The 18,915-nt window shown below is 37.6% G+C and overlaps 1 protein-coding gene across 4 annotated transcripts; it reads right to left on the bottom strand.

Annotated features, from left to right (window-relative positions):
* Positions 1–8,682: 8,682 nt before the first annotated feature.
* LOC133817898 (uncharacterized) lies at positions 8,683–16,953 on the bottom strand. Of its 4 annotated transcripts, none has more exons than XM_062250532.1 (10): positions 16,635–16,953; positions 15,406–15,779; positions 13,319–15,136; positions 12,716–13,230; positions 12,521–12,627; positions 10,494–12,251; positions 10,293–10,341; positions 9,964–10,205; positions 9,709–9,816; positions 8,683–9,555 (listed from the first exon to the last, which is right to left on the bottom strand). In XM_062250532.1, the coding sequence occupies exons 2-10, from the start codon at positions 15,581–15,583 to the stop codon at positions 9,330–9,332; spliced, it is 5,001 nt and encodes a 1,666-aa protein (XP_062106516.1). In that variant the 5' UTR covers positions 15,584–15,779; positions 16,635–16,953; the 3' UTR covers positions 8,683–9,329. The 4 variants fall into 4 exon arrangements, with proteins under 4 accessions (XP_062106516.1, XP_062106517.1, XP_062106519.1 ...); XM_062250533.1 differs by having other exon boundaries at positions 16,686–16,953; XM_062250535.1 differs by having other exon boundaries at positions 9,964–10,202; positions 16,635–16,952.
* Positions 16,954–18,915: the final 1,962 nt, after the last annotated feature.

Genomic DNA, 18,915 nt, shown 5'->3' with positions numbered 1-18,915 from the left:
AAAGTATTTGGATATAACCAAGTACGCGAGCTTAGATAGTTTGGACATAACCGAACCATCAAAAACCTAAAACATTTGGAGTTAAACAGATGTGCAAACTTAACAGGTTTGGAATAAACCGGCCAAAAAATTGATCGATAATAAGTAGGAACCTAAACCTACTTCGAGATAAGTCGAGATCGAGGTTGGAATATCTTAAAGAAAAATAGTTTCGAACTCAACCTCGAAGCAAAAACTGAGGGTGAGGAAAAGTGACTAAACAAAAAATATATAACCAAATCATATACGTTACATACCATATAAGTACTTCTGGGTTCATGGTTAAAGTAATATCCGACCTTGATAAATAACGAGGTCGGAAGCGGATAATTCGAACAAACTATGCATGAAAGCATCGAGTTTTGAGCCTAAAATCCAAACTATGTTTGTAAGAATAAATAAACATAACTGATTCATCCATATAAAAAATGTGCAAAATATTTCGAACCAAGAAATGTAAAGCACATGTAAGTAACATTTAAAGAAATTGTATCAGCCCCGTGGGCATAAATTAAGATAGTTACAAAAATAGGGGGACGCAGCCCCAATAAATGATTTCCCCGAGATCAGATTTAAGGAAGAGGAGTATCTTTGGCCTTCTCAGCATCAGTAGCACCGGACCCCCCAGGACGAATAGCATGACTATCCTTCTGAGCCGCTTCTCGAGCAGCTTCGCTGGCCTCGAGACGGGCATTCCACCGCTCAACATATGTGGCCTCGAGAGGGCCCAGGAAGCTGGTATCGAGGTCGACATTATCAGCCCAAAGCTTGTACATGGCCTGGTCGACCGCTTTCTCCTTCTGCTCCTTATACTCGTCCAAGAGGCGGGCCTTCTCGCTCTCCATGAATTCGAAGGTGACAGATTTCTCCTCTTCGAGCTTGGCATTGGCCTTCTCGAGCTCGGCATTCGACTTTTCCAGCTCCTCGAGACGGGTCTTCATTTTTTCAAGTTCAGACTTTGAGTCTTTGAGCTCATCAGCCATCTTAAGCTTGAGATCCTTCGATTTCTGGGCCAGAGACATGCTCGTTTGGACCGCGTTGGTCAGCTTATAGTTGAGCTGTGCCGAAACGACAAGGGCCTGAAACGCAAAGAACGAATTAGATCGCGGGCTGAGGTACAAACATTTAAAGGAGAGTTACGAAGGTTACCACAGCAGTAAGCTCGATACTCTTGTCGTAAAGAGTATTGCAATCTGAGGCCTTGCGCACGAGGTCCCAGTGCTCGACGCCGAAGCCAGCAAAGCTCTGACCCACTCGAGAAAGGACATCCGAGCTGAGCACAGCCCCTTCTGTCCCAGCGGCGCCATCGAGCAAGAACTCCTCAATATGAGTTCGGGCCGTCGGCAGCTGAACCTTGGAGGTAGAAGGTTTCTTCGGGGGCCGAACAACTACTATTTGAGTTTCGATCGGAGGAAGCGAGGTGGGCACGGTCGAGCCAGACGCATCAACCTGGACAGTCGGTTCCGTGACTGTGCTCACAGTAGTCTGGGCCGTGGGGGTTGTCTCGCGGCGTCTGGGTACCTTGGACGGTCGGTCGGACCTCCTTGGTATTCTCAGACGTTTGCTCCTCTGGGCGCCAGCTCCCCCATCGCTAAAGAGCACAGCGTCGAGGTCGGGATTCATGGCACCTGCACAGTTACAACGAGTTAGACAATAATAATAAGTTTGAGGAGAGAGGAAAACAAGGTAAAGAAAAAACCTAACTGGAACTCTCCCCCGAGCTCGAACTTGGGGACCATGAAATTCCCCCGTCTTCAGAGGAGGCGGGGGGAGTGCCTTCCCTATATGTGGGTGATAACCTCGAGAGGTACCTATAATCGTTGGTCACATCTCGTCTGTGGTGTACATGGTGTCGTATTTCCCGAGCCCACTATCAAACCTATGGACGCAGTCATCTACCCAACTCCATATGTAGAAGTGGTATCTATCCTGTGGGCACGAGACTAACCTATTGGGCCTGTGTTTCAATAAGGTCGGGGACCACATTCTCGAGGTAGGAAGGACTTTACCTTCATCCGAATCCGAGCTCGAGGCTTCATCATTAGCCTCATTCCCAGACAGCGGGCTCTTTGGGCGAACTGGAAGTGGCGGCCTCGTTTCTCTCCTCGAGGGAAGGGCGCCTGTGGGCAGTGGCACCTCCTCCCAGTGTTCATATTTTTTATTGGACCAGTCATAGGTTGACTGGCCCTCTCCCAACAGCCCACAAGCTCGGAGTTTGCCCTCATGTAATAGGAACGAGAGAGACCTCCTGCCATAAGGGAGTTGGAGCAAGGCCTCTCTGTGCCCCTTCATTGCTTCATCAGGGGTGGGACGCTGAAAATTAGCTGAAAGGCAAAACACATTTCAACTAAATAGGGATTTATGAACTAAAGTCTCGAGCACAGAAATAAAGGTAACGAGAATACTTACGAATCCGCCTGAACGAATAATGTCGAGACGGGGACAGACCATCTGTCCAGAAGAAGGCTCTTTTGAAATCAGGCGGGTCGTTGGGAAGATCCCCAAAAACCTTCGTCTCCTTGGGGTAGCTCGAGAGGTAGTAAAATCCATCCCCTCCCCGAGCTCGGGAGGGGTTACTTTTTAAACAAAAGAGATATAAAATCTCTTGAGGTGAAGGTCCTTCCCACCCCAGCTCGTGGTACAAGGACCTCAGGGCAGACAACACCCTGTACGAATTGGTGTTGAGTTGAAACGGAGCCAACCCAACGAAATCAGTAAAGTCTTTGAAAAAAGACTTCAAAGGCAGCAGTGCTCCTGCCCTCATATGTTCTTGGCTCCATGCCGCATATTTCACTGTGGCGTCACGGCCGCCAGGGGCGAAGCAGCTCCGTTCTTGACCAGTCGGAGCTCGACACTTCAAGGTGCCTGACAAACCAAGGCCATGGAAAGCCAGGATTTCAGATATTTGACTGGTTGTGGTAACCGTGCTCCAGTAGAGCTCGGCCTCGAACATCTCTCTCCTCGGCTGTGAGGAGGAAGGTTCCCCCATTAATGAAAATTTGAGCTCTCCGGGGGGGTATGCGACAGTAACCTTTAAAGCAGGATCAAGAGGAATCGGCCTAGGGCCTGAATTAGATTCCGGATAGATGGCCTCCCGAAGAACTCTCCTCTTCCCCTCGATGACTTCGTCTATCTGACGGTGATAATGAGCTCGAATGTCTTCTTGCTCGCGCGCAAGCTCGTATTCTCTTATCCGACGTTGATTCTGGGCGAACAGCGATTCTGGGCTCGGAGATTTTGGCTCGTAAGGGATTGCCTGCGATGACCCCCACCGTCTTTCCAGATTCTGTGACATCTAACGAGAAAGAAAAAATGGTGAGGGCCATGCATACAAGAATCAGGGGCGTGTATTCCACGATGGAATGAGCTCGGAGATTTAGGAACGAGACAAACTAAATATTAAGACCCTTATTGAGGAGTCAGGGGCGTGTATTCCACGAAAAGGAAAAGGAGCGTGGATAATTTTTTGAAATTCCCGAAATTCAAGGGAAAGAAGAGTGGCGGTTAACCAGGAAAGGCGTCTTTGGGTTTCGTGCATTTATCAAGGCCCATGTTTTTATCCGAAAACTTAGTGTACAAGAAACGTTGCCTAAAAATTTCAAAACCCAGAAAAATTGGAACCTCACTCAAATATGAAAACTGGGTATAAGCCAGTGATGTAAATCTGGTACGAGAGTCTAAAAAGCATCTGAGCCTATCGGATCAAAACCTCCTATCACATTATGCTAAGGACGTAAACTAGTATATACACATACACAGCAAGAACAGTTTGAAAAAAAAAACTGACAAAATGGGAAACAGAGATTACTTACTTACACAATAATGGCGACTGCAGAGAGATTGTTGATTGGAGAAGAGGTTGAAAATAGGAACTCACTGACTCGAACAGACCAGAATTTCTCTGTTTCTTTGGCCGAGAAAACATGCGCAGAATGAAAACTTTTTGTGAGGAGGTCTCTGGTTTCTTTTTTCCTTTTTTCTTGCTCTTGGTAAGCGAAGGTGAAGATGAAGACGAAGAGTAGGGTCTTATATATATAGGTGGGAAAAAAGGATTAATCTGGAACGTTGAACAAAATCCTTGCAAAATCCAATGGTCAGGGATCAATGACAAGATAACGCCGAAAAGGTGTCAGACGGACGATCGTGGGCGTGTTTCCAAGGTACTCAAGTACCAACAATGAGCAATGCCAAATTGACGCGTGTCCATTTTCAAGAGTGTATGACGGTACAGTTCTCAAAGAAAGTAGTTCAAAAGTTTCCTTCTCTTAGGATTCGAACAAATACTTTTGAGGGGGCAAGATGTTATACCCAGATTTCGAGCTATGTTAATTATGATCTCGAAAGTTGGATTCGCAAATCAGTGGACTCATAAGGTTGGAAACATGCTCCAGGAATGTATGTCGAGCTTGTAGGATATAGACGACCTCGGGTATGGTGACCTCGAAGTATTCATGATCTCGGAAGATAGCTCCGGGAACACACTCATCTTCAGGGACGACTTCGGATCTGGGGTCCCGGGCTCGACGCACGTACGATCTCGAAGCCGTGTGGCCTCGGGAGATATTCCTAGCTCGATAGATGACGGGAGACCTGAGAGGCTAAAAACCTTAGAGATACGCGATAACCACCTTGAATATCTGCAAGTGTTATAAATATGAGATGTAATCCTCATTTATTATTATAAATCCCCTATAATCGTGAGATATTATTTGGTATCATACGTCTCCTGGTCTTCAGGGGACGTTTCCTTGTATATCTGATTATAGGCATTTAAATCCATTAATTTTATTTATACAAAAAGAGTAACTACCCAAAATATGTGGGATAGTATTCTTTAGCCTTCTCTATAAATAGAGAAGGCATGCACCATTGTAAGGGACCGAAATTCTGATCCTTGAGAAAAAACTCGGGAGAATTCATTCTTGAAGAATTCCTGAAGATAATCTTGAGTTTAATAACAAAGACTCGTGGACTAGGCAGATTTAACTGCTGAACCACGTAAAAATCGTGTATTTATATTGTTTTGTTTGAATTGGCCATTTTCAGTTATCGTTTACGTGCTCTTCCTTCACTGCTGACGAAAAACGGCGTCAACAAATTTATTTTAGTATTTTATTACAATTATATTTAGTTTAAGCTTTGATTTCAGTTATAATAAATAAATTTATATTTAAATTATTTTTTTATTTTAGTAAATGTTTCATAAAAAAATAATTTTTCATTTTGGTTTTTATTTTATTAATTCATAAAATATATTTAGATCAATTAAAAATAACAAAAACATATAAAAATAAGATAAATTATTAAAATTTAGGGTAATCTCAAAATATTAGAAATTTGGATATATGGAAGGTACCAAAGTATGTAAAATTTACAAATAAAGAGTATCAATTGATAATTGTCAGAAATACAAGATATTAAATTTGTATTTTGATAAAACACAAAATATGTATTTACCCAAAAAAAAATGGAATTATTCTTCAAAAGTTTACTTGAAAACTTGTTATCGATTTTAAAATTATTAGCAATGATTTCAAAATAAAATAGAGAAATAGTACCTTTTATTTTAATTTTTTTAGAACAAGTTTGCAAACTAAGACATACAGTTTTATATATTTACACGCTTGCGTAACTAAATAATGACATAAAATTTGTCGATCATATTTTTTATTGTTACCTTATTTACACAAAAAAAAGTGAATCCAATCATGCCATTAATTTACGAAATTTTTATTGTAATTCGAGAAATGACATGTTTGAACAAAGAAAAAGACAATTTGTATACAAGGTACTCTTAAGTATTTTTAGTTGGGGTAATGAAATGGAATGAAAAATAATTAATTACATTTATTTATTTGGTTGCAAATTATAACATTGAAATGTTGGTTTTCACCACCATTTTGGTGGAATCACACTATTAGAGCATCTTTAATAGAGTGCTATAAAAGTAGTATATATCAATTTTTTAGCACATCTTCATAAAATTGAATTTTAATGGTAGTCTAAAATATATGTTAAATTTGGCACATGCTAAAAGTTATGCCAAATTTGACACAAAATATATCATGAGTCAAATTTGACCCACAATAAATATTATTTTTTTAATTACTTCTTTGTCACTCATTAATACAAATTATTAATTTTTTTAATTTTTAATTTATTTTTAATAAAAAAATAATTGTTTTTGTATATTTTCAAAAAATATTAATAGCTATATTGATTTTTTTTTAGCTATTTTGCATCTTGTGTATTGTAGTATAAATGCAAAAAGTGGGCCAAATATATCATTAACACTATTTTGGGTCAAATTTGACACATTATATACATTGGAGATGGTCGATAATTACATTAAGTACGGTGTTTAGGAAAAAAATTCTAAATATACGGTAATATAAAATAATTACACATTTACGGTAATATGAAAACTACTGATCATCATCATCAACATATGTATATATTGACTGGTTTTTGAATATACGGTAATATAAAATAATCTCTTGACTGGTTTTTAGATATATATATAATATATGTATATATTGTGATGAACTTAATTTCAGTCGATAGATATATATATATATATACTGGTTAGAAAGTGTATCATCATCATATACATATATAATATATGTATATACGGTTAGAAAGTGTTGTTAATGGTTTTTTCATCATCTAATCTCTTGACTGGTTTTTGAATATATATATAATATATGTATATATTGTGATGAACTTAATTGCAGTGGATAATTCCATTGTTTTTGTTTTAGATTTATTACATGGGTAATTGAGAATAATTGTGATCCGGGTTTTGATTTCTCTCATAGTAAAGAAGAAGACATTTTCAAATGATTTCTTAACTATAAAATATTTTCGTAAATATTAGTTACAAAAATATATTTCTTAGTTGTAAAACTAGATTTGTAAACTATTGTTACAAAAATAAAAAATTTAGTTACAAATTTATTTGGAAGTTTTATCTAAAAAAACAAAAAAAAAAATCTACAATTCTATAATGGATTTTGTAAATATTATTTACAAACACGTAACAGATATTTAGAATTTTGTAACAGATATTTACTAGTTTGTAAACGTTGTTCACAAAAAATTGTATTTTACAGCTTTTATTTATGATTTTGCCACTCCGTATTTACAATTTTGCCATTCCGTGTTTTTATCCAAAAAATCCGTATTTTTGTAATGCACCGTATTTTTCAGATTTTTTTTAACTTTTAGTGTATTTTTGTAGATTTCCCTTAAATATATAATAATACATATTAAATCTTATCTCATTTTCATTCCCATTCTCATATATCTCTTTTCATTTCTCCTAACCAAACATGCTCAATTTTTTTTTCTTCTAGAATTTGCTTAGTTGAGCATTAACACCTCCCAAGATAGGACTCCATCTCGTATTTCGTTAAAAAAAAATAACTCCCGATAAGGCACTACTACAAGTGTGAAATTTTACATATAAAATTAAGTGTGAAACATCTATTGAGTGGCCGCTATTAATGAGTGACAATCTTTAGTGCATGACAACATCTTGTACTTTATTGAAAAAAAAAACTCCCCATTAAGGCACTAATACAAGTGTGAGATTTACATATATGTTTAACAAGTGTAAGACGTTGAGTGACCTTTCTTAGTATTAATGAGTGACAATCTTTAGTACTTGGTGTACATTCTACATTCTATGTTTTCGAATCAAAATAATTGGTACCCTCTGAGGACGTGATCATGGTAATGGTCTTAACAAATAAAAGATTGAAATTCAACATTCTATGCCCCCATGTACTAGATTTTAACTTGGCAAGAAATAGTCAACCCATGTAAAGAACAAAAACAAATATTTAATATTGTTTTCAGGAAAAAGTGCAGCCCCCTCCTCCACTTGAGAAGCAAGTACACCAATAGTGTAGTAACTGTCGAGGGAGAGACCAAGACAACTTGGGGCCCATTTTGAACGAGGCAAAAAAATTGCACAGCCCCACGTGGAGATCATGGTAACATTAATAAGAATCATTTTGAAACAGACACTGTTGTCAGCAATTCTAGTTAGAAAGACCATTTGGCTAAAGTCCACCAATCAAGTTTCCTCGTATCCACAACCGAACCCCACATGAGTTTTGTCTTCGTATATATTTTTTTTTAATGTAAATGGATTTGGTTTTTGGATTTTGTTTCTTTCTTCTTTATTCTTCTACTGCTTCAAATAAAGATTTTCTCAGCTGTCTCTCTCTCTCTCTCATATCACTTTCTCAACCATGAATGGATCAGATTCAGATACTGATATTGACAGGGTTGACACCAAGATAGTTATCGACAGAATCACAAAATGTGACGATTCATTGTTACTTTCAGTCAATTTTAAAAAGCACGAGTGGGAAAGATAATCAAAGTACTGCCGAGTGTCTTTCTAAACGAATAAAAATGCATGCTTTTGTCATCCATATATAATAAAAGCTTTCCTTGTCCTTTACTCATGCATACACACATTCTTTTATAACATTTGGACACAGAATCATCCCCTGTACCTTTCAAAGCTCAGGAATAAAATAAAAAAAGGCTTTTCTAATTAATGTTGTCATAGAAGCTTCTGTGTGACCTTTGCATAGATTTCATGCTCAGCAATAAAACTAAAGCCAAAACTAGTACACGTGACAGAGGAGAGGATATTATTAACCGAATAAAAAACCTAATGAGAAGTTTCTGAAACCTTTTTTTTAAAAGCATCTGGGGGAATCAGTCTAGCAATATGACTTGGGAAAAAAAATATAGCATAACAATATTACAACTAAATGTACCTTTTTAAAATATTTTCAACCAAAGTAACTGCTTGCCCTTCAAGACACCACCTCCTCTGTTCTACAAGGCTCCATGGGAAAGGAACCTGAAAAGGGGGTGAAAAGTAGACCCAGGAAAAAAGAGGAACAAAATGGCCACAGCTACTATGTATCCATTTAATTAGGTATACTAAATTAAACTAAATATGTAGCAACTTGAGGAAACTAGAATCTAGAGACACATCCATACCAACCACCCTTTTGCTATTTGAAAATCTTACTTTGGGCACTACCTATTCTCCTTGGTTTCCGTGAAAATATACAAAACAATATGTACTTTTTCAAAAATGACAACAAGTGGCTTTGTTCAGAAATTAACTGCAGCTTCAGTCACTTTGGGCCGAGTTTAGCCTGCATTCCATCTTCCAATCCTCTTCTTTCTTGGTTGCCACCATGTATATCAACAAAAAGGAAAAGAGGATTCACTTGGGAAGGGAATCAATTAATTGATAATCACAGTGAAAGACATTGTACCCCCTCCGGCACATTCTCGGGCATTGGATGTGCAATGATGAATCTCTGAGGGCACAAGTTTAATGTAGTTGTGCCAGAGGAAGATGTGGTCCCAGAGACACCAGGTGGTCGGACATGGAACTTGGCAAAGCGATTGATGATAGAAACCTTTTCCAACTCTTGGCATTCCATTCTTAACTCTAAAATAGAAGTGGCCTTGTCTAATCTGCATTACCAAAAGGAATTTTTTAAAAGAACAGTTACACAATCCAAAGGCATTTGACTATTTACTCCATGCATTTTTGTCCAGTTGCCAGGTACGGTTTGTTCCAGGAAAATTAAGGATTGAATTTCATGTGTATAAATATATATTTCATACCTTAGCAAGTAGCTTTCCAGTTTCTTTGATTTACTGGTGAAATCTTCCACAGCTTTTGATAAATGTTGGACATCGGTGCACTCAGAATTGTTTAGCTCTTCTAAGATCCTGAACAATACAATACAAATACAAAAATAACTACTTTAATTTCAGACTAAAAACACTCTTCAAATAATACCTCATATCAATATTTAACCACTACAAACTAATATGCCCCTCACTCTCTTCTGGAAAATCATGAAGAGCAGCCCTTACATGTTATCATTGATTGGTTCACCCAAATCATTTCTTTTACCACAGACCAGGCTGCACGAGTCCCCCAGCAAGAATCTAGCAACATAGCATATCACACTGTCATAGTGCAATGCAGCATTTGCAGTAAAAACAGGGGCTGGAGCAGGGCAAAACAACTGCTGCATAAGCTGTGTTGTCAAGATGAGCCTTCTCTTTTTTTGAAGCAAGGGCAGTCCAATAATTCCAACATCATCTTCCATCTGCTAAAGTGAAAGGTGTCGGTGACTTTTAGATCTCAAGTCATAGTGTAAAAAGGAACGTATAATGACTCAATTAACAAAACAGCATACCTTTTCAATCTGCCGATTTGAGGCTCGTGCCCACTCTTGTTCCGCAATACTGAGTGGGGGGAAACATATAAATAAGTGAGCAGAAAAAGAACAAAATGTAGAAACATACAATATACATAAAAACAACAGGGATAAGATAATATTTATGAGAATTTAACCACGACTTAAACATGACTCGGTAATAAATGAGCAACAAGGTACCTAATATCCTGAGACCTCTTGGAACCTTTCACTTCTTTGTGCCATGGTAAACACTCAGATGCCAAAGTTTTGCGCTTCTTTGGTCTTGGGATAGCCACAGTTTGGTCGGTGACATCTGAAGATGGCACATTTGAAGCTGAAAAGAGTTCACTTGCAACATCAGCTGTAGCTGTACTTGGCCAAACTCCACTCTGACTAGCATCTACAACATTCAGTCTTTCCACAGAAGAATGAATATCAAAAGTCTGAGAAGGCTTTACAAGTGAGAACAGCACTCCTGCAGTACCAGCAAGCTTTGCTTCAAATATTGGCAGCATCTGCCCATTTCTTGAAGTCCCATACTGCTTAAACCAAGAATTAGGTTGACTATGAAAACTATTCTGATGAGATGCAACCATTCCTTGAGAAGGTATATCTTGGATAGCCATTTTGGTGTCTCCACAGGATGAATTAATATGTAATGCAGAATTCAGTCCATTATATGTTGCATTATGATCATATGCTGACTGATGTTCTGGTATGAGGGTTAGCTGTTGAGCATTTAGAACTGTTCTACTTTGGCCAGTTTCTACATTCTTCATTGCTTGTACTTGGTGTAGCAAGGAGTAGTTTTGATGGAAACCATGTGATGGTTTAGATGCATCACCAAAGGAGTCGTGACTTCTTTCACAGGTAGTCGGCGGATGATTATGACTCTGATGTAATCCGTCCAGATCTTGCTGGTGTGAATGAGTCAACAAAGAACTAGAGGTCAAGGTAACTTTGTCTGAGACACTCTTAACACCTGCCTGCGAAGCTTTAAGCATCCTAGATGATTTAAGCTTCTGGGACCCCTCTTTCCTTGACTGGTTTTCATCAAAGACGGAACCTTGAGAGTTAATGGAAGATGTGCTTAATCTTGATGGGTCATATTCAGCATTTTGGGAACCTTGATTATTTAGCTCCTGTTGAGTCAATGAAGTGGTTTCTGCACTATTGCTTGAAGGATCAATGGAAGGAACCTTGTAAGATTTCATAGCAGAGAGATGCTGATGTGTATTTGTCAACAAACTCTGTGGCATCACTGAAAACCCACCCTGTTGAGGAATGTTGGATATAACAGGAAGCTGGTGGGCTGTGACAGCCTCCAAACCTTGAAATTGTTGACTGGAAGGCTTACTGTGCATATGATGAGAAGTATCTTGAGATGAGGAAAGGTTAAAAGATGGATAGACTGTATCATGCAATGTTGCCTGAGATGGGTAAAATATAGGTCCATTGGACATGAATCGCATTTGAAGCTGATTCTTGGAAATAGGAGGAATGGAAGGAATTGCTGCAACAGAGCTTTGATGTAAATACAGAGATGATGCCATGTCCATGCGTTCTGAAATGTTAAATTTATCATCCCATCTGTCTCTTGGAGACAGTTCATTTGAAGTGGGCAACGACTGAAATGATGATCGAGGATTCAACTGGGTCTGATTTTTCTCTCCTGGATCATAATGTCCTTGCCTAACATTGAGATTACTTAAATTTTGTGATGATCCCTGAGAGAACAGAGCATTTGGATTAGCTACCCGTTGAGATGGAGGAGACAACCTCAAAGCAAAACCTTGAGAACCAGAAGACTGGTTGTAAGTTTGAGCAATGCATCCTTGAGCACTTCCAGCCTCAGACAACTCATATGAGGGACTGTAGCCAGTGGAGCCAAAATATGATACAGCTACATTTTCCTTTGATTGGTCAACCTTGGGAAGAGCCTGAAGCATATCTTGACTGCCGCAGTTAAGCCAGGCAAATAATTAATGAACATATATATGATAAAAGGTAAGCAAATCTACTATGAGATGACAAAAGTAATATGCAGCAAAAGCTGCTTACAAATAGAAACACAAAGAAAGTGAAAAAGAATGATAATCACACAAATAAGACACAGAATGAACTAAGGTTTATCTGGGAAACCAACAACATGCCCTATAATATGCTCTAAAGATATCAAACACGAAAGTAAAGCTTCTAACCTATGCTAATATATTAATTAATACCTTGTTTGAGCATTTATAAATGGACCACTGGAACCTATTGATCTGTGGAAGTTAGCAGATACATCAAGATCACCTCTTGAGTTTACTAGAAGATTAGGTAAATGCCCCTGTAATGGAATATAAATGCATTTATAAATATAATACATTAAAAATCTCCTCTTAAGAGAGAGAGAGAGAGAGAGAACTACTATTCACCTTGTCCGAGCTAACGGAATTGCTAGAAACATCACCCATGAACTTGAACTGCCCTGTATGTCCTTGTTTGTGAATTTTCAATCCTTCAGGGTTGTAACTGTCATAGGAGTTGTCCCTTGGATAGCAGTTCTGCTGCTGTCTAAAAGTTTCAACAGCACTGTAAGAGTTCTGCATAACATTAGAGATATTACCCATCTGATAATGTTTCACTCCTATGTTTTCATTCTCCTCATTGTTCATAGATATTTTAACTTGTTTCATGTAATCAAGCTGATTACCATCTGCGACTTGTTGACTGGTTTCCTGTTGAGGCTTGATTATGCGTGATGCTGAAACCGCAGAACAGTTGAACAGATGTGAACTTTCTTTGCTCAGCAGAGTACTGTCCATATCAGATTGTACTTGTGTAAACCCTCCAGTCGATCTAAAAAATGAAGTTAGCTCACTATCAAGACTAGTCTTCCATGGAAATCCATTCGAATCCCTTTTATTGTACATGGCTTCGTTAGTATGACCTGTCCAACAATCATCCACAGTGTATTACTACAATAAATAGCTGAATTAATAGCAATTCCAATAGGCGATCTGGACATAAATACTTACCTTCAGGTTTTGTACTTGGTTTTCTATCAATCTCATATGATGCTTTACATTGCTGATGTGCATTATTTTCTGAAACCTTGTTATTCTGGCCAGCCCATGAGTGCACAAGTCGCTGAGCCTGCCCACTTCCCTCCTTAGGTAATGTGGGTTGAGGGTTATAATCCAACCACTCCCTTGTGTCTTTGGGAGATTTCCGAATGGATTCATGAGAGTCATCCTGGCAAATATCTTCTCTCTGCTTGGTCATGAACTCAGTGCCTGTTGGATGAAATCCAGGGAAGCTAGAGCTAACGCTGGAGTCATTGAGCATTACCGGGGATTTAGAGCTCAATGACGATTCATTCTGCAGGTTGTTATCAGCCCAACCTCTCTGTTGCTTATCATTATCCAAGATGTTTGAAGTCCGATTATCAGTCGAGAGTTCTGCATTTTCAATCGTCAGTCCACTCCACTCTTCCTGCAACCCAGTATCGCTACTTGAAGCTTCTACAACAGCAGACTGCATGAGAGCACTCCAACTGCCACTTTGAAGGGAAGGAAATGCATTTAAAGTTTCTATTTGTTCCAAAGTGCTGCCAAAGCCTCCAGCATCCATGTCACTGCGCCTACTAAAGGAATCATTCCAGACCTTATCATCAGTATCATAAAGTATCTTCTCTTCCATTGGATTTAGGGAAACCAAATCATGTGAAGAGCTGTGCTGCCTTGTTTTTTGCTGTAAGGCTGCAGGCCAGCCAACTAGGTCTTGCTTTCTGCTAAGTTCATGCAGTGATGGATTTTCTTGTAAGGAACTTTCCAGCAGGGAATTTCCAAATGTAGCAGTAGCATTACTATGTAGATCCTGTAAAAAAGGGGCTTGCCCAAACATATTTTTCCCCTGATGTCCACTTTTGGATATAACCTGGTCTGGTGAAAAATTACATTGATCACCTATAAAGGGATTACTGCCTGCTGTCAATTGAACAACAGGTTTTTGTGATTGGCCACTGACCTTGTTTAACAAATTGGAAGAATCGTGTGGCATCCCCTGGACATGGGAATAATGGTTCGTTGCACCTCTTGCACTAGTTACAGGAGTACCATAAAATGAAACATCAAACTGCTGAGAAACCACAGGCATTGAACGCAGATTCTGACCTTGCTCTTGTGGAAAAACAGCCCTGTTAGACATACCTTGTGCTGATGGAGAAGCACCCCGCTGCACCCAATTCATATACATTTGTGAAGCATCATTAACCGGTGTTCCATTAATGAGTGTTGAATACTGAACTCCGGAAGCCTGCTTTGTGAGTGGAGAGTGTTGATGTAGAGAGTTCAGTTGCCTTGCATCACCAAATTGCTGAAGTTGCTGCCGCCTCTGAAGTTCTTGGAGTTTTTTTAACATTACCTGTTGCTGTAACAACTGTGCGTCATTATACCCAGACTGCTGCATTGGGGTAGGTTGAAGAATACCTGGTTGCTGGCCACTTACATGTTGCTGGCCTCCAACGAAGTTAAACTCCGTGGAAGCATCTGTCATTTCAGACCTTTCTGAATTAGTTGTCAGGGTGGGACTGTCCACTGGTGCATATTCTGGCTGAGACTTAAGGACAGATAAACCCCTTGACATTAAATTATGTGGAATAACACCTGTGCTGTCCCCCCAAAAGTCCAACTGATTCTGCTTTGCCTGGAAATTCTGTTGTTCATGCATAAAGCCATATGTATTTAGCTCGTGGTTGATTGATTCACTACTATAAAAGTCAGGTCTTTGAGTTGATTGTGCATAGTTTTGTTTAAAAGGACTAAAAGATTCACTTCCATGACCTCTGAAAGAATCTGCGAGCACCAAAACCAACAAATTATGGGCTTAGTTAAAAAGCACCGAGACATTTGAAAACAACCGCAAACCTCAGAAAAAAGACAAAATGAGATTTCCAGGCATTACAAGGATACAGCAAAACACTTAACCCCGCCAACCCCTTTTTTCTGCTTTTTCCTTTTATTTATTTATTCTCTAATTTACAAAACAGTGTAAACTCTCATGCAGTTTATGAATTCAGTACTAGAGCAAATAAAAGATAACCACAAGTAAAACTTCGGTTTACCAAATTGTTGCACAGTAGAGTTCTTCAGATTGAAGCTTTGTCTCTGTTTTTCAAGCCACTGATCATAAAGAGGCACCGATTGGCTGTCATCTACAGGTTGGGAACGATGCTGACCCAGGGAAACTTTTTCTAGTTCGTATATGATGCGGATCTTGTCTTCAATTTCGTTACCAGGCATTAATTATGCAATGACAACAATATTGACTTGTTAATTATTTTCTATTGAAAATAGTGATGTCCCCAAAAGAAATCATGATGGACCGGACCACTTCATTGTCACACAACTCTGCTTAAACACAAACTTGATGCGCTTAGAAGGCAATGCGTAGCTCCAGTTTACCTCAGTCTCAATTGGAGCATCTCTTTGCAATCACCTGCATGAAAGCGTTACAATACGCAAATTAGATTCAAACTAATGCTGGCCAATAGCTAACACTACTACAACCTATACCTGAAATAAAATTCAACTAAGACAGAAACATTGAATAATTAATCATTGACAAAAAAAAAATGAACACTCGAGCAATATAATGAACAAGTAGTCGCATGTGAAAAATACAAGGACGCGTTAAAGTTAAAGGTCCAAATTCAAGTGGGTCTAAAATTAGACAACTGCAAAGACAAGTCCACACAAAGTGAAAAAAATCCCCATACAATATCCGAGGGGGTGAATGGAAAGTCGGGAGTTTGGAACATAGATTGCACCTTCAGGATGTCAAATTGTTGAACTCTCTATTTACTTCGTGACCAAATTGACATAGCCCAGAAAATATATGTTTCTCAATTTTCATTTTCCAGATATTATATTAGCATGAATAAGGTAAATAGTAAAACCAAAAGAGAAAATTTGGATAGCTTGAGCTAATGTGAGCTCAAGGGTCAGACGAAGAGTGAAAAGAAACAGAAAAATTTGCACTCAAAACTAAAATTCAGCCATAGAAAAGCACAATTTAAGCAAAAAATCAAACCCTAAAAACTTCCACCATACCTTTTACAAAGCAAACATCTTTGACCTCAATTCAACAAACAAACAAAGCAAACACTACAATTTAACACTTACGAAGCTAATCTAATCATAATTAAAGCCAAAAATGCACAAGCGTTTCCACTGAAATTACTCATTCTTACACCACAAGGAAGCTCGAGCATCAACACCAACTAGCTGCAAACTAAAAAAACAGAGAGACCCAGAAGACAAAACAAGTTAAGGGTACAGTTCGGAAGCTCACGGTGTGATCTGAGAGAAGAGTGTTAGGGTTATTCAAGAGCGTGTAACTTACGGCGTCGTCTCCTTCACGATCAAACTGTCTCTTACACTCACTTTCACACACAGACACGTACTTATATACATACACACGCACAAATTCTCCAAAGCTTCAAAACGACGACATAGAATGCTTCTCACACTACGAAACTCTGAAACTCTCTCAGACGACGACGACGAGTGATGAAAATCACTTTATGAATTGTGAGCAGACGAGAAAGTTTGAGAGAGAAGTACAAAAATATTTTTCAGACAAGAGAGCCGAAGATAATGGGATCGAAAACCAAACAGTGTCTTAAAATTATAAATAAATAAATAAAATGAAAAAAATAAATGCATTTTCAACGTGAAAAATAAAGATAAATTTATAAATACAAATTAAAAGTACGTTGGTTCGGACCAAGCCTGAGCTTCGGACAGTCCGAAGCCGAACCTAACACTAAGTGAAAGTGAGAATAGTTAGAGTGTATCCAGGTGTAGCTAAGTCTGCCCGTTGAGAAGATATTTTTAGCGATGGACGGCTGAGATTTAAGGTAGACGTACACCTGGAAACAGGATAGTATTGCTCTTAAGAGGAAAAAAGAAAAAGTGGTATATTCGGATACTTCGTTTTTAGACGTGGTGAGAATAGTGTACTTTAAATTAAATAAATACCGCGTTATTAATTTTGGACCTTTTTTTCATAATTTAATTTAGAAAAAAAAATTGCTGCTTTTGTAACTGAGAAATTAATTACCGCCGCCAGTAAAATCCAATTTAAGCATCTAGGATAAAATTCCTTTAAATATAACAAGTTCAGAGAGATTCCAGTTAAAAAAAAATGGATAGAGTTAAATATTATATAATGACTGCCATATTGACTACTGAGGGCTGTTTGATTTAATGGAAGGATAGGTTGGATTCTTTGTTTGGTAGGAGTGAAAGAGGAAGGGAGAGAGAGATGGCCAAAGTTTAAAGATTTAATCTTTTTAGAAGGATTCAAGAAAAAGACAAAAATAATTATATAATTGACATATATATTATTTTTAAAATAATAAATATTTATATTAAAAATATAAAATAATAATTTTAATAATTAATTTATTCTTGATCCATCCAATTTCATCTATTTAATACCAAATAATATAAAAGAGAATAATTACCATTTTTCTATCTTTCTTTATTTTACTATTCATTCTTCTTAAACACTTAATTCATCATTCTCTCTTCTTCCTACTAAACAAAGTCTTAACTATTATTGACCTTAAATAAAATATACATATGTAGAGTAATATATTAAGGCTGAAATAAACTTTTTTTTTAGTATCTAGTTTTCGCAAATTTATTTTTGTAAATTAAGTCCTTGAATTTTATAACAAAACTAATTTCTTTATAGTTAATTTTGTTAATAATATTCTACTTTCTAATTAGGTTATGCTACAATTCCTAGTCAGGTTAGATAAGTCAACACCCAAACAAGGATACTAGGCATTACTCAACCAAACAAGAATACCAGGCATTACTAGATGCTTCTTTCTACTTTCTCTTTTTTTTACTCGTTTGTTTTACTTTGCTTTGAATGAAGAATATTATTTTATGAGGGAATAATTAATTTTCAATATATAATAATGTTAGTTTAAAAAAATGTATGTTAATGTTTACTTTATTGAATTAATTCAAGTGTATTTAGCTTCTTTTTTTCAAAAAATATTGTATAAGTATTGTGATTAAAATGAGCAAATATCTCTTTTATATAGAAAGGGTAATTTCAATTTATATGCTTGATAAAAGTTATAATTACAAAAAAAATGTTAAGCATATTAAAATTTTCAAAATAATGCTACTTTTTTGTACTTTACCCAAAATGCCCTTATCATTTCTTCCTCACTTTTCACTCCTCATTTCTCTCTTCTCTCTTCTCTTTTCTCTCTTCCCTCTCTTCCCTCTCTCTCTCTCTCTCTTATTTCACTCTCTCTCACCTCACAACACCACCACCACACTAAATATCATATTTCGAACAGATTTGGACATAATTTTTAGGTTTTTTTTGCGATTTTTTTTAGATCTGAAACTCTGAAATCTGCAGAAAATCGACATTGCTCGATGGTGGTTTGATGGTGCTCGATGCCAGCTCGATGAGACCTTCAAAATCATGATTTTCATGAAAAAATGACTTTGCTCGATGGTGGTTCGATGATAGCTCGATAGTGGCTCAATGGTGCTCAATGCCAGCTCGATAAGACCTTCAAAATCATGATTTTTCATGA

This window comes from Humulus lupulus, chromosome 2 (assembly GCF_963169125.1).
Source record: "Humulus lupulus chromosome 2, drHumLupu1.1, whole genome shotgun sequence".
NCBI lineage: Eukaryota > Viridiplantae > Streptophyta > Magnoliopsida > Rosales > Cannabaceae > Humulus > Humulus lupulus.
Note: the sequence above shows the minus strand (reverse complement) of the source record. Positions and strands in the feature narration are given on the sequence as shown.

Excerpts from the sequence above, each read along its gene's own strand:
- LOC133817898 (XM_062250532.1), bottom strand. The coding sequence starts at position 15,583 with ATGCCTGGTAACGAAATTGAAGACAAGATCCGCATCATATACGAACTA. Across the intron at positions 12,628-12,715 it reads ATTCCGTTAGCTCGGACAAG|GGGCATTTACCTAATCTTCT; the intron begins GTGAATAGTAGT and ends ATTCCATTACAG. Across the intron at positions 12,252-12,520 it reads TTTATAAATGCTCAAACAAG|TCAAGATATGCTTCAGGCTC; the intron begins GTATTAATTAAT and ends TAACTGCGGCAG.